Source organism: Diorhabda carinulata, chromosome X (genome assembly GCF_026250575.1).
Source record: "Diorhabda carinulata isolate Delta chromosome X, icDioCari1.1, whole genome shotgun sequence".
Classification (NCBI taxonomy): domain Eukaryota; kingdom Metazoa; phylum Arthropoda; class Insecta; order Coleoptera; family Chrysomelidae; genus Diorhabda; species Diorhabda carinulata.
In genome coordinates, this window is record NC_079472.1 from 55,347,038 (window position 1) to 55,363,492 (window position 16,455).

At 31.5% G+C, this 16,455-nt stretch overlaps 1 protein-coding gene across 1 annotated transcript; it reads right to left on the reverse strand.

The window, feature by feature from the left end:
• Nucleotides 1-8,432: 8,432 nt before the first annotated feature.
• Nucleotides 8,433-11,685, reverse strand: LOC130901086 (uncharacterized). Its single transcript, XM_057812177.1, has 3 exons — nucleotides 11,269-11,685; nucleotides 10,966-11,218; nucleotides 8,433-9,147 (listed from the first exon to the last, which is right to left on the reverse strand). Exons 2-3 carry the CDS (start codon nucleotides 11,216-11,218, stop codon nucleotides 8,690-8,692), a joined length of 711 nt encoding a protein of 236 aa, XP_057668160.1. The 5' UTR covers nucleotides 11,269-11,685; the 3' UTR covers nucleotides 8,433-8,689.
• Between the last annotated feature and the right edge of the window lie 4,770 nt (nucleotides 11,686-16,455).

The window sequence follows — 16,455 nt, forward strand, 5'->3', positions numbered from 1 at the left end:
TGACCTTTGTACCTATAGGATTGGTATGAATTTTATATTGAAGCTTATCGTTATTGCAAACCCATATCAAGCCTAATGTTTTTGTTTTGCCATCATGCGCAAATTCTAGTATATCGGATTTTAAATCATTTGAACTTATATTTTTGAGCGCGTTGGTGTCGTTAGAGCACCATTTTCGGAGTGCGAAACATCCCGATTTAAGAGTGTCACTTATCGCTTTACATATGTATTGCGCATGCTCAAGTGTAGGTGCACCTGTTAACAGGTCATCTACATAAAAGTCGTGCTTAATGATTTCGGCTATTTCCGGGTTCATTTCTTGAATATCCTCAGCGAGTTTAGCTAAACAGCGTATTGCAAGATAACTGGCAGAGGCTTGCCCGTATGTAACGGTATTTAGCTGGTAGACTTCCAGGTTATCACTCGGATTTTCGCGCCATACAATTTTTTGCAAATGCCTTTGCTCGGGCGTTATTGAAATTTGCCGGTACATTTTAACTATGTCTGCCGAAACTACATAGTTATATTTCCTAAACCTTAAGACTATTGATAGTAAATCGTCTTGTAAAACGGGTCCAATGACTTGAATATTGTTGAAGGATAGACCGTTGCTAGAGGGCGCTGATGCATCGAAAACTACCCGTAGTTTTGTGGTCAAACTCTCTTCTCTCAAAACTCCGTGATGCGGCATGAAATATTCGAAGCTTGAATCATTGCCGTTACAAATTGTCATATGGCCTAGCTCTTTATACTCGTTCATAAATTGTATATATCTGCTGTGCAGCATTGGATCTCTCCTGAATTTTCGTTCTAATGCATAGAAACGTTTTTCGGCTTGAGCTTTCGACTCACCTAAACTAGAAGGTTGTTGCTTCAAAGGTATAGTGACTGTAAAACGTCCGTTCGCGTCTCTGGTAGTAGTTTTGATGAAATTGTCCTCGCAAAATTGTTCATCTGGAGAAAGTTGTCGCGTGCTAGATATTTCCTCGATTTCCCAAAATTTGGCTATTGAATTTAATAATTCCTGGTTTATACTTAAATTACAAGAAGCCTTTTCAACGTTGTTAGTACTTATTTGCCCAGATACAACCCAACCTAGCACTGTATCAATTAATAGCGGCATATTTTTTCCTAACGAAAATTTGTTATTGCTTAAAATTGTCCAAAATAGGTCCGCGCCAATGAGCATGTCTACTGGTCCGGGAATATTGAATTGTGGATCAGCTAGCTTTAGATCACCTGGAATCGCCCAAGATTGCGTGTTGATTCGACAACACGGCATCACACTTGTAATCTCTTTTAGAATATAACAATTGCCATGCGCTTTAAAATTGGTATGTATAGATTTAAATGAAACCTTACACCTTTTACTGACCTTTGAAATATTGTTTGAAATTCCGAAAATTGAAAGATCTGTTTTATGTGTCGCAATATTCAAACGCTTTTGCAAATCCTCCGTTATAAAGGAAGTTTGAGAACCACAATCTAATAACGCTCTTGCTTTGTGAAAATTATTGAAATTGTCTGAAATGAGTAAACAGGCGGTAGATAATAGCACCTGCCCCGCCGCTGGTACCACTACGCCACTGCTTAGTGCTGCGGAACTTGAGCTCGCGTTGTCCGCTATCTCGAGTTTTTCATGCAAAATTGTATTGTGCCAAGCTTTACACACTTTGCAAGGCCCTAATTTACACTGTTTGACAGAGTGACCCGAACGCAAACAGTTATGGCAAAGATTTGATTTTTTGACAAAATCTTTTTTTTGTGTTATTGTTAATCCGAGAAACTCTGCACAACGATATATTGAATGCTCTTTCTTGCAATAGGAGCATGTATATGTACTTGAGGTCAATGACCTTACTCTACTTTGTTTATTGAATTTATTTTCCTCATTACTAAATTTTGAATCTGATTTATTTAAACTGAGACTGTTCTTTGATTCTAACATATTAAGAAAATTGGAACGTTTTTGTAAAAATTGTAGGAATTTATCTAACTTTGGCAATTCTTCCTGATCTCTATTTTCCCTTTCCCATTCAAGGTTTGAGCTAGTATCTAATTTATTAGTAATCCAAAAAATTAGTAGAGGATCCCAATTAGTTATATTTTGCCCCAATTGTTCAATAGATCCCAAATGTTTGTGAATATCGTCAGCTAAATTTTGTAGTTTTTCAGCTGTCGGTTTTTGTATATTTTCTAATGAAAAAATAGCTCTAATATGTTCATATATTAATTTTTTAGTATTGTCAAATCTTTTTGAAATTGTGGCCCATGCCACTTCATAATTGTCGGCCGTATATTTGATTTTGGAAATGGACGCCGCTGCTGTTCCTCCTAGTGCACTTCGCAAGTAATAAAATTTTTGAATATTATCTAATTTTTTACTATCATGAATAAGGCATTTATATGTGTCCCTGAATTCTAACCAATCTTCAAAGTTTCCACTGAATTTAGGAAGTGATATATCCGGAAGCTTTGTACCCTCGTTTTTACAACAAGCTTTGTCTGAAATCACGCTAAGATTTGTATCATTATCGTGATTATTGTAGCTTTGTAAAATGTTTTTAGCAACAGCGATTGCATCATAATATGAATTTTCAAATCTCTCTCGTTCGATTAATTGCTCATCTAAATTTATATCATCCTGTAACTCTATTTCTAATTGATATGATTTGAATTCGTCAAGATAATTTTCGGCATCACGTAACCTATCTTTTAATTTTGTAACTTCTGTTTGGCTTAAATTAGATATAGTTGCAAATTCATTTACCGCTTTTGTGAAAATAGTTAACTGAGCTTTAATTACACCTCTTTTCTTTATTAGTTTGCCAAGTTCTGCCATTTTATATTGTCAAATTGTTCAAGCACAAACAGAGAAGCTTTGAAATCGCAAATGGAAAGAAAAATTCGGAAATAAATAATTTGGAACAAACTCACTCTGATTTCGGTCGAACTGCCTGATTCTTGCAATTGAACTAGTCGGCCAGTTGAGTTGATGTTTGGTCGCCGTGATATTGTATCGACTACTTGTTTGGTCGATCACTTTGCACTCGTTGATAGTTGCTTGCAGCACGTGGTAAATTGTTTTTGGGTTATAGTTGTTAATAATATATTGTTTATTGCGAATTTTCACTGGTTTTGTTTATAATCCGCTCGTAAGGACCATGTTTTGTATTATAGTTATTATTAACACGTTCACATTAACATTTATTTGTAAGAAAATTTTTTACATAGCTTTAACAACAGAACTTATTATATATCTCATTTCTTCCATTCGCTCAGTAGTCGGTTGGTCGGACAGCGTTGCCAGTTTTCATGAGTTTTGAATTAATTCTGGCGTGAACAAATATATGCTACAAATTTCATCAAAAAAGTGCATTTTTATAGATAATTTATATGAACAAGAGAAATATTCACCATTTAATTTTTCAACATCTTCTTCAGAAGATTTATACTATGATAATAAAAATACAGAAATTGAATACTACATATTTATATTGACAAGAAAATTATAGAAAGGTGCTAATACAACTTTTTCGGTATGCCTTTTCTCAGCCTCTGTTAAGTTTCTATGTCTTTCATGGTCATATTTATGTTTTTTGGTTAGGCTCTGGTTGATAGGTCATAATATATCTGTAAAACAAAAAATAGAGCGCGTGCTGTGTGCTGGACAACGCCTCTAGGACTTCCAATGTCCAATTTTTTCATTTTTTTTATGGTAATACATTAGTTTAAAAATTCAAAAAACATTTGTTTGAAACTGATAGATATTAAAAAAACAAAATTACATAAAAACTTATCTTTGAAATAAAACATTTTTTACCGTGATTGGTCGAAGGCCCCTAGGACGGTGCTGGCAATGAATGAGTTAATCAATTTTTTAATTAAAAATTTTCAAAATCTACTACTTATGAAAAAAAAAATGATAGAACAAATTTTTATAATTAAGAGGAAAATGGAGGGGCTACTTGACGTGATCTTGTTTAGTTGACCTAAATTTCTGTTCTGATTATTTTTTATTAAATTTATGTGTAAGATGTCCGTGTCCTTTTTTTTTGTTCGTACAATATTATCAATATTTTTTGAGGTGTAATATTTTAATGGGATTTTTAATTGCAACTAGTCTTAACCAGTATCTTTTTTACTGATATGGTTGTAAGACTACTTTATTTTTACAATTTGGTGATATACAAGTTAAACTTATGTAATGTACTTTGTTGTTGTTATTTATGTATATATGAAGTTTTATATTATTTTGGTTTGGAATAAAAGGAAGAAAATTATTACTTGAATTTAAAATATATTAATGAATCGAAAAATGCTGATTGGAAATTCCAGGATTAGTTTTGGTTGTCATTTGAATCTAATGTAACAGTAACATGTCCTTTCAAAATTAATACAGGGAATTGATTATATTTTAGAAAAAAAAAAACTTGAATTTATAATCAATCAAGCTAAAAAGTGGAAAATATTTCTTATTATAGTTAATAGTCTATGCAGATGATATAATATTACCAAAAAATAAAAAAACGTACAGGGAATTCATAGAAAATGCAGAAGTAGAGAACCTAAATGTGAATGAGGAGAAATCCATATTTATGAAAATGACGCATTCCAAAAAGCATGAAACGAAGAGAAATTTTAAAATAAAATTACACACCCAGTTTACCTTGTAACACTTAACAAAGACAATAACGTTGCCGAAGAATATATAATACATATCACCTTTTAAATTTCCAGAATCTGATAATTTGTTACCTAAAGTTGCTGCCCGAACATTAACTTTAAATGAATGTTGCTAATGTGGATTCTCCCTTTTGGCATGTGGATTCTCATCACACCAGTAGTGTATATTATAGGAGTTAAACATATCTTTTCGCTTAAAAGTGGCCTTGTCCGTAAAAAGATTTTAAACATTTTAAAAAATTTGGATTGAGGGCTGTCCTTTCTTGTAATGTTTGACAAAACCCCACTCTAACTAGTAGATCATATGTCAAGAGCTCTTGGACTTGTCTGTAATGATAAGGATGTTTTTCAATAAGTATCCTTCAAGTACTTGAAGAAGACTGTAACTGTTGTTTTATTAATGGTTCTTGTTGTTCTTGGCCTACCAGCATTTATTTTTTCATGTCTCACATTCCCAGTTTCTCGACAACGCCATTCAATGGCTCTAAATGTAATTGTACTTGGTAAGTTTCTTCGAGGAAACTCTTCTACATAATGCGTAACAGTTGCACTAGAGTTTCGTAAAGACTTGCCTAAGGTTAATGACATCTCAGTGTATCCAAAATTTGAGTACATTTTGATTAACAATATCTAATTTAAAATTTAACAAATAACAAGGTTTCAGAAATGTATTTATTATTGACTCAATGTTATAACTATCAATGATTGAAAGTTTTCCATGGCAAACTCAGAGGAAATGCTATTGCCGTGTAAAATTCTAAGTTAAATAATTATGAATACTCAGCCTTAGTATGAAACAAACAACAGTTTGGATTCCCAAATGTTGAAGTTGAGTTGAATTTGTTTCTTGTTGTGTACAGCTCGAGTCCTTTGGGTGTGGTTGTTGAAACTCTAGCCTGGCAGTTAGGTGTAGTGTAGATAAGTAGGGGAAGCATTCGAATACATTCTGGAGGTTTTATTGAATTTATCGAAAGGAGTGGGAGGTCTATAACAAATTAATTTCTTCAACAACTCGCATGTTAGAATAAATAAATCAGAAGTGACTACTGTGCCACAAATTATCATAAATTGTAATTATTTATTGAAAGGTATTAAAACATAAAGATTTCTTATTGAATACTGTCGAACATCGTGTTACTTACATAAAAAATTGTAATGTAGAAAAATTTAGTTGGTTAGCCTACAACTTATCAAATAAACACACAAAAAAACTATAATAAATGTTCGAAGAGGGCACCTTGCACTTCTTAACACTTTCGGAGTCTATGGAGGATATTTCTTCGAACTTGGAAGAGCTTTCTAAGAGTCTGCCTTATAGCGTCAAAATGTAAGTATATTCTATCGATCATTTCTTTTCTTCTGTTTACCAGATTAGTTCTAATAGTAGCTCATGTTATGAGAAAAAGATGCAATTTAAAAAAAAAGGTCAAAATTTCAAATACAAAGTTATAAACTTTGAATTTTGTAAACTCTCAATGTGTAATGATATTAATATTTCCTTTCTCCAAACAAACCTAAGATATATAAAAATGTACCGAATGAATTAAAAATAGAGTATACATTTGAAGTAAAAGACATGAATAGGAAATTGGAGTCTAATGAGGATGTTAACCGACATAAGTTTCTAATTCTTCATGTTTTAACAGATAATACCATCTAGAAAAATATAAACTTACTCTTTATTTAATCCTTTCCTGATGGAAATTATTATGCCTCTAATGAAGTTCCTTTCAGACACCCATCAAAAGTCCAATTACCATTAATTATAATTATCTCAACTCATTATGCGTTATTTAAATCAAATTTCTAAAGGAATCTTCTTATCAACACCATCTTGACTAGACGCAGGGGTTAAGATTATACTCCTTTGACATAAATTACACCAAGATAAATTTATTGGTAGACTGAAACCGCATAAAGCATACTTTGAAACGATGTTTCAATGAAAGGCGCATCAGTTCAGTGATAAGCGGAGATAAACTGAGAATTTAAGTTTCTCAACGCAAAATATTCACTAAAAAAGCGTACAATAAAAGTTTTCCTATTTCTACAGATTTAATCATGCTTTTGATAAAAAACAGAGAATTCAGGGACCCGTACAGGTGGTAAACATTGTGAATGTGATAACAAGCAGAAGAATTAGGTGGCTGGGCCATGTAAGAATTGGAATTACCAATTGGGTGAAGATGTAATGAGACTTGGTGGAGAAGTAGACAGCTGAGGTTAGGAAATTATGGAGGCAACTTGTTGCGAGACCAAAAATCAACTTACAGTAGCTACAGTAGTAGTAGTAGCAATCCTTAATTTAAGCGGATATAATAAACTACCAGGACGAAGGTTTCGTTGGGACTCTAAATACGACATACATAACAACATGGTGGCGGATGCTATGAGGAGAAACAGCCCAGTAATGTTGACAAATTGTGGGAACTACGTCCCTTTACGGATGGATTAAAAGAAAGTTTCCTGAAATATTTTGTATCTGAACAGGATATAGATTACGATGCAGCTAAGATACGCCATTACGGTCACCATGGATGTAATTTTATCCTGGTGAAACCTAAAAGATTTGAATTCAAAATGTGATCTTCAAAACATCGTCTGGATAACTTGTTAACTTTGACCTCTATCAAGGTAAAGGACCTATCTCAAACGAAGAGGATGAAGTTACTTTTGGAATGTACTCCAGTACGCCAGTACTCCGCATGCTCTGAGGGTTTCCGGAAATGAGGAAAATTTTTCCATACCAACTTTATATGAACAAATTAATCACAAGTGTAGATGTTTTGATTTATTTAAAAGAAGAAAGTTACGGGGTGATCGGTACGTTGAGAGCCAACAGACTTCCAAGTTTGCAAAAAATGCTAACAAGCGAGATTTTGCCTCCATAATTGACCAAAATAGTGGAATAATTTTTCTAAACTGGCTAGATAATAACGTAGTTAAAGTCGCATCTACCTCCATCGGAATAGCTCCTCTAACACAAGTGAAGAGGAAAAAATACATGAAAGTCATTATATGCTATTCGTAAATACAACAATGGAATAGAAGGCACAGATCTTATGGATCAAAATGTTTCGCGCTATATAATCTCGATGAGAAGCAATAAGTGGTGGTGGTGTGTGTTTAGCTGATTTATTGATGTTTCAGTCGAAAATGCTTGGATAATTCACAAAAAGTCTAAAGGCAATTTATCCCAGCTTGAGTTCAAGCGCGAAATTGTAATGTCGTACCTACAGCGTTATGTTGAATGTAGTAGTCGATGATATGATGGAAAAGGTTACCTAATTGTCCGGATATCAAATAATAAGAGACAACGTTGTGCAGGAGAAGGTTGTTTAGTGGACGTACAATGTGTAAAAAGTGTGAAGTTGGTCTTACCATACTCTGTAATACTTTATATTATACAGATATTTGTCGTCTTAGGATTCTAATCTTATGTGGGTAAAGAAGACACTTTTATTTTTTATGTTTCTGTAAGTTCTAGAAATGTACAAGAGTTAGCTTACTTAAAGCCTAGCGTTACCATACAGTAACATCTAATTTCTGAGAAACAAAATTTTTCTAAAAAAAGTATTATAACCGCACGTACCCTGGGCCCAATTTTTTTTCCAAAAAACAATTCTTGTAATAAAAAAAAATAGTTCAGGCTGATATGGGTTAAGACATGTTAAATTTTTTCTTGTAAACTGCTATTTTTAATACCTTTTAAACAAAGATAAATAAAAATAATACAACAATTTTCTCATCTTTTATTTAAAACGTGGTGTTGAAACAACCCAGGATATTCATTACGTGACTGTAATACCAAGATAGCAGTTAAGGGTTAAATGTTCAATATCACCATTAACCAAGGGCCTGTCCAAAATTGATGTTTTCGTGAGATGATTTTTTGATGCTTGTGAATAATTTGAGAAAAATTATAAAAGAGTATATTTGTATAGTTATAAATAGTTAATACAATAACTTTGGTCAATAATAATATCATAAAATACCAATACCATCAGTTTAGTTCTTCTCTGCATTTCATTTCGATAATTTTTTTCACTAACTGTCTGTTATTTTCTTCCAATTCTTGAATAGTTGTTTTGTAGATGTCTTCATTTTTTCTGTATTTAGCTAAGAATTTTAGTAAAATTTCATCTTTGGAATGAGGTGTGACAAATGATTCTTTTTCTTTTAATTTTCTATTTTCTTCTAGAAGTTTTTTAATTTTTCTCATATTATCATTGCTCTGTTCCATGTGGTACCTTTTAACCTTCTCCATTTCATTTTTTATTTCAGTTTCTTTTTTTCTCATTTCTCTCACTTTCTGTTCTAGAACTTCTATTCTATTTTGTTGAGTCGCACTTTTGTTTTCATAAAAATCTATTTTCGTTTGATAATTTTCAACCACTTTGTGTAAATAGCTATTTTTAACATTATTACTTTGACTGGTTATATTTGTATCTTTCATTTGTGCTAAAAATATATATAAAAATATTATTTAATGCATGTTGTTCAACGTAGTTTTGTAGAAAAAAATGAAAATGTTAAATGAATTATGAATTGATAGTTTTATAAGCTAGTAACTGATTGAAATGAAACCAAATTGATTTTTACAAAATAAGGGCACTAGAGCCAGATAGTGCACTTAAGCCGACACTTTTTAGTTTGATCCTCAAAATTAAGAAAACTATCATTTTCTTCATCTATCTGTAGATAGGTAAATTGGAAATAAGATACCCTCCATGTATTTATCGCCGTAAACAATAACTGACTTTTCGCCCTTTAATTGGGTTAAACTAGAATTTTTTTTTGTTGATGTCAGGTAAATCGTGATATTTATGTGAATACTAATAAGATTTTACTAAGGCAAGTACACTTATTTTTAGATGCAGTCTTAAACTTCTAATTAAAATATACAGGGTATTACGCGACTTGTTGCAATAAATTTGGAAGTGAGTAGATGACGTAAAATAACGCTGACATACAAAAAAAAATTCTCATTTCTGAGTTATACGTCTTTAAGTTGTCGAATCATAATTTATATTTAAATATATTCCCGAAATTATACATTCAAATATTGTAAATTTTCAATGGATGATTACTATGTCCATGCAGTGGACTACTAACTGAAGGCCAGGGATCAATTTGCAAAACAGGAGACATTTACGGATCTAAAATAAAAAAGGGACTTTTAGGGACTAAATTCACTAAAAGCCTTGTACTTTTAAAAATATTGTTTTTGAACTAACTCTATCTTTTTGGGTTTTTGTAATTATTTAATAAGTTTGTAGTGTTGAGACTGTATAAAGTTCTTTTGCATAGATAAGCGGCTATAAGTGGTTGGGTAGAGGAATAACATAAATGTCAAATCTCGTCACTACTTTTTTTATATTCTATACTTTGTAAATTGTATTGTTTACATATATCAGACCAATAGAGACGATTTATTATTATAAAATTCCAGAGTAGGGATTGAACGAGAGAAAATTGTCAGGAAGACCAAAAAATAGACGATAAGATTGTAAAAGATATGCAAAGTGTATGTGTGTGGAATAAAGAAATGCACGACAGAAAGAAACGGAGAACAATAGTTGATAGTTGCATTCTTTTTGTATGAAATCTCAGATAATTTGAACTCATTCAAGTGTACCTCATTCAATTCTACTTCCCATTTAATTTTACTCAAATCAGATGAATTCAGATATTTACTTCCCCCCTTTACCGATGCAGCACTAACTTTTGTTTTACGGAGATAACTCAGTTCAGTTATTTGACAAATAATAGAAAAGTGTGGGAATATAATTACTTTTTTTTATTAGTGTCTAGTGATTAACATCGTCGTTAAGATTTGCGAGTTTATTTTCATTTTACTTTTGTATTTACAAGTGCATTTTGGGGTAGAATACAATAAACTGAATGAATGTCTCAGTTTGTCATTCATTTGACCCACCACATCAAAGTGAGAACAGGTGAGCTGATGTTATCAGCTCAATAAGAAATATCTCAGATCATTTACCAAAGGAAAGCTATGGATGCTTCAAAAACATGTGTTAAGCTGTAAGTAGTGACAAAAATACTGGGTCAAAAGAGCTCAATCTGAGCAGCTAAATAGAATGTATAGCCTTGTATATGTGTTGATACTTTAAATAAGGCTCTTGTCTTTTATCATAATTAATTTTTCTATTTGTTTCTGAAGTAAAATTAATCGATACAAGTAACATAAACAATTATAGATTATTTTGTAAATAGATTTTAAAGTATGAATTGACTTTTTCTAAATATTGTACATACCTAAAGTTTTTCTGTGTATTTGTACTAAGCTTCTAGCATTACAAACAAGTTCCTCAAACATTTTTGGAAGTGGTTGTGAAAAATCAATTGGAGTAATACCAATGGAATCAAATTCTTTTGAAAGAACTGACAAATTTTCTTCAAGTTCATCATTGCTACTGGGAAAGTTTTTAATTGAAGAATATTTCTTTTCTATATTTGATAAAACTGTATCTACTTCTTTTACAGTGATTTCAGTACCATATTCATTCATCTAAAAATACTTTTAATTAGCAAAAAAATAGTACTTTCTAAATGAGCTACCTCTATTTTTTGTCAATTGATGTACGCGTATAAAAGTTTTTGATTGTTTTTGATTATTTTTTTGATATATAAACTTCTGAAATAGCAACAACTTGCTAAATGAAGCGATCAGTTATAAAAAGTTTTTCAAAACATTGAATAATCAAATTCATTCTTGAAATGTTTCAAAGAGGGCGTAAATTTCTAGCTAACTTCACATTCAACGGTAATTTCATAGTTTTTATATTTGCCTGTCAATAATTCCAATTAATGAAAAATTTTAGATACTCAATGGTGTAATATTAGATCCCGGTAGAACGAACTTAATACCATCTCGAACAGTAGTTCATTTCTATTAATGCTGAAATACAGAAACACTACGATTTTTTTTACAAAATTGACAAAATGTCAAGCGATTAATAATTTTATCCAACAAACATACAATCAAAAATTGTTTTTGACAAGTAACCAATAAAATTTGACATCGTTATAAATAACTTTGAATATTAATAGGATGTGGTTTATCTATGGATATAGAGAGACTTGTACCTATCTTCATTGGCGAAATCATCAGCGTCCATACACTTTTTTTTACAGGAAATATGAAGTTGTAAATATAATAAATGTTCACTATTAAAATTGGTACAATCCATTATATAAAAGTGTTAATGTGATTGACAGACTGGGCAGCATATATAATTACCCCTGCAATACTAGGGGATGGCCTAACGCTGTAATTTTCAGTATGAACAATGTTGTAGATATATATAGAGCAGGGAAATGTATCAACCGAATGGTTGGAAAAAATGCTAATGCTAAAATTCTCAAAAAAATTGAAGAATTTTTATAACTGTATAGTCTCAGAAGAACCTCGGCCAGGTTACTCGCAAATTCTGGAGGAGACATTCTTGCTTTAAAACAACACGAAGTTTGGAAGTCTACGAATATCGCTATAATAAGGGCAGCTAGTTTATAATAAGAATCGTCGAGTTCCTCAAAATAGTCATTAACTGCCGACATCACCTCTTCATTGTTGAGATAACTTTGACTATCGAGCAGTTTTTTAAAATCTGAGAACAGAAAATAATCCGAGAGGGCTAAATATGGCAATTGGGGTGCATGTGAGGTATATGTTTCGTTAAGAACAGAAGAGTGCATTTATTAGGTAGGGAACCAAATTATTGGTCTTGGTAATAATGCTATAGGACCATAGTTACTAGTGTTATTCTTTTTGCCAACCTTGTGCAGGGAAAAATTATAGTTGTTTTTAGACACCTAGAGAAAAGCCTCTTTTCAATGGATTCGTTGATTAGAGAACAGATAAGTTGATCATCATTTCTTTAAAATTTGAAAATAACTTAGCTTATAATCCATCAATTTCGCAGGAAGTTTTGTTTTTGAATGCTGAGTATGGTTTGCACTAGCTCAAATCTGTCTACAGGTCTAAGGACGAGACTTTTAAAAAGAGCATCACGACTTGGAGATATTTTAGAGCTGATATTCTTACTAACGTTCACTAAATAATTAAGTTCGTCTGGGTCGAGGTCAGAAAGTGTTTTGTTTCTCAAATCATTGCTAACAATCCTAGTTTTTTTGGGGAATTTTTAGCTGTAGAGATTGTTGCGATTGTTGCAATAGTTTTGATAGTTTTCTAGTACAATAATTCATAGTTATTGATATAATTGAGAATGTGAAGATTGTCTGTGAATTTTTTAATATACAATAGTGATCTCATATTCTTAAATGTCATACTTGGGGAGATTTTAATCAAGATCTCTTAACAACCGCCGAATTTGAAAATCTTTTGATAGCAACGTATAACATCGATTCAGTATCTTTAAGAGAAGCCACAACAAACGCAAATACAACAATCGATATAGTCTTTGTAAAATTAAGTGCTTTCAAAACTGAAACTTTTATTTATGAATAATATTTTTATAAATCAATATTTTTGTTGATATTGTCTGTTTGCTAACGGTAAAAAATGTGCTACACTTCCCGACAGTGCGATTACTTTTTTACTTGTTTGCTGTTTGGTGTTTGTCGTTTTTGTAATTTGATACATTATCATTGAAGTTACAATACTCGAAATTCATAAAATTCGTTTGAATTAATACCATATTATGTGATACGTTATTATGGTTGTTCTATGTTTCATAAGATTTGATCGTTCACTGAAAAGTGCATAAAAATGCTACAACTTTGTGGCATATTTCGTTTTCATTGGTTATTCATGTAGTTTAAAAATCACTTTACGCATTTAAAAAAAAATATGATACAAGGTTTCGTGAATTAATAAAAGAGTTGATACTTTTTAGTTGCCACATGATATTAGGAGTGATCTGTGATCTGGACAGTTAAATTAAATTGTAGGAACCTTAACTTAGCCTGAGTTATAATCTAAGGATTGAGCCCATTACCACAAAGAAGAAGAAGCCAGGTGATATTCTCCTCTACATATAGTAGAAGTATGTAAAGTTCTTCAAGACTCAATCTGTATATAGCTACATATTATTGTTTAGTTACATGGTTCAATAACATATTGAAATTGTTCAATCTCACGAATTTCAAATTAGGTCGAATTTTGATCTCAATTTACCGTTTTTACGAATTATTATCTAATCTAACCACTACCTTTATGAGATGACGTCATCCCCATGTTTTTTCCCGGATTTTCCTTGATGAAGTGATTAGCTAATGCAGAATGTATAAAAACCATTGCACTAATTCAATTTTTACAGTTACACAAAGGTATATTTGAAAATGAAATCCCCTTAAAGCCACGGATCGTTATATTCGAATGTATTTCATTACTCGCTAGTATGGTATTCATTTACTAGGAGAAGGATTGAGTACTGCAATCGGCCGTAATGTTTTATTTGGAACACCAATTTTATTAACCTAATTATTAAATTTATACAGTAATGTTGTGTCAGCTCTATTTTCTTTGGAAAAAAGAATTGATGTTGCAAACAATTAATAACTGAAACTAAAACAGGATGGATGATAATAATTTATATTCGTTTTGACACACATAACAAAAAATTGATACTATTATTGACTACCCAAATAAAGTAGTATGGAGGCCAGTGTACTAGATGAAAAATAATTACTAATATCTATCAAGTTTTTTCTTATGTCAGTAATATGATCTTCGATAATATGTAGTATAAATGTTTATTAATTCATTCATTAATTTTCAGAAAAATGTTTGATTGTGTCTTAATACCTGTAAGTATTTTCAATAGATAATTACAATTTATGATAATTTTCTTCAGAATATCTCTTTCTGGCTAACGGTTTCCTTAATATATACAACGATCTAAAAATTTAGATATTTTCTAAGCCATTAATTTTATCGAGTTGAATTATCGGCTCAAATTTGAAAAACCACGCCCATGATGTCACGCTGGAATCAAAATGTTTTCTTGGTTAGGTTAGGTCCATAATTAAACCATAAATTTGATCGAGTTAAGCCAAGAGTACCTTTTTGTTAAAAAATCGATTGAAAAATTCGTTTTTGCTGTCTTTAAATTGGACAGGCTGTCCCTGTAAAAGTTACGAATTGTTAACCATTGGGCATGAGCCGCCTCTGGACTTTAGATAGTAGTGTCGTCTACTCACTCCTAAATTTTTTGCATCAAGTCCCGGAGCATTCATTATACAGTACTTTGTTTTTATAAGAGAGACTCATTTAAATTTTAACATCATGCATTTTAACAAATGCCAAAAAAATGCTAATTTTTGGCATTTCCACCATCGATGGCATTGAAAACGTTAGTACCCTTACTGTACCACCTTTCAAGTTCCATTTTTAACCATAATTGGGTGCTTAAGTGAGGTATATATTTCATTAAGAACAGAAAAGATAGTGCATTTATTAGGTAGAAAACCAAATTGTTGAGCTTTCAACATTTTATGTTAAAAAAGAAAATGAAATTGACAGTTTTTCATTAGTCTTGGTAATAAGGCAATAGGACCATAGTTACTAGTGTTATTTTTTTTGCGCCACTCTTGTGCAGGGAACAACAGTGTTTTTAGATATCTAGAGAAAAGCCCTTTTTCAATGGATTTAACCATAATTGAATTAACATGGAAATACTTCGAAAAGAAAACTTTCTTTTCTTGAACTACAGAAAGAAATAAGAAAGAAAAAAAACACATGGAAGCGAAATCAATGGTAGCACCACAATGAGAATGATGCAAGGGTGACAAATATGAAGTTAAAAGGCCGCAAAATGTAAAGGCTGCTGGATGCGACAGAATACTAATTGAAATTTTGAAAGCTTTATAGGATCGAGGCTTAAATTTATGTACCTTGAAATAAGACAAAGTTATCGAAAGACTTGGAAGTAACTATGTACAATTTCTAAGTCAAGAGATAGCCAGCAATGTAAAAACTACACTGTGTACATCCATGAAAGTGTATGAAAAAATCCTGGATTCAAAATTGAAGCAAAAAGTAGAAAACTCGCTGAATGTTCCATAAAGCAGATTTTGCAAGTGTAGGAGTGTACAAGATCATGTATTTACTATCAAGCAACTTATAGGTAATGCTATAGATGCATTATTTGGAGTTATTGATATGGAGAAGGATATTTGACAAAGTACAGAATATATGTAGAATAGATTATGCCACTCAAATAACAAACAATAAAGATTGTTATCAACACGACATAGGCCGTGAAGCCGGTCCTGTCCGCTTATAATAGTATTATAAAATTTGGTGAATTCGCGGTACCTTTGATGCTTGATCACATCGGCGATTTATTTATATTGCTTTTCTGAGAATTAATCTTTCTATTCATTTGTTTGTTTTCTAGAATTTTTGAGAAATTTGTTTTGGGTATATTTGGGTATATGAAGCAGTTTGCTTAGCGGATTTAGTTTATAATTAAAAGTCTTATTGAATTGAACAACACTGAAGTAACCGTTGAATGAAAATAAATTAAATAAGTTAGTTAAGGATCAGTGATAAGTTAATTATTATATAAATTAGTTAAGTCTAGTGTAAGTGTTTAAATAAATCAAGTATATAAATTTACCCCACCGTTAAAAAACAGGTGAAATAAATTAGGAAATAAGAAAAACAATACAATATATAAATAGGAGGACAGATTATTACAACGGTGAACACATTTAAATACCTTGGAACAGAAATAGAAAATACAGAAAATAAAGACGCAGATTACTAAGAGAACTAAAAAC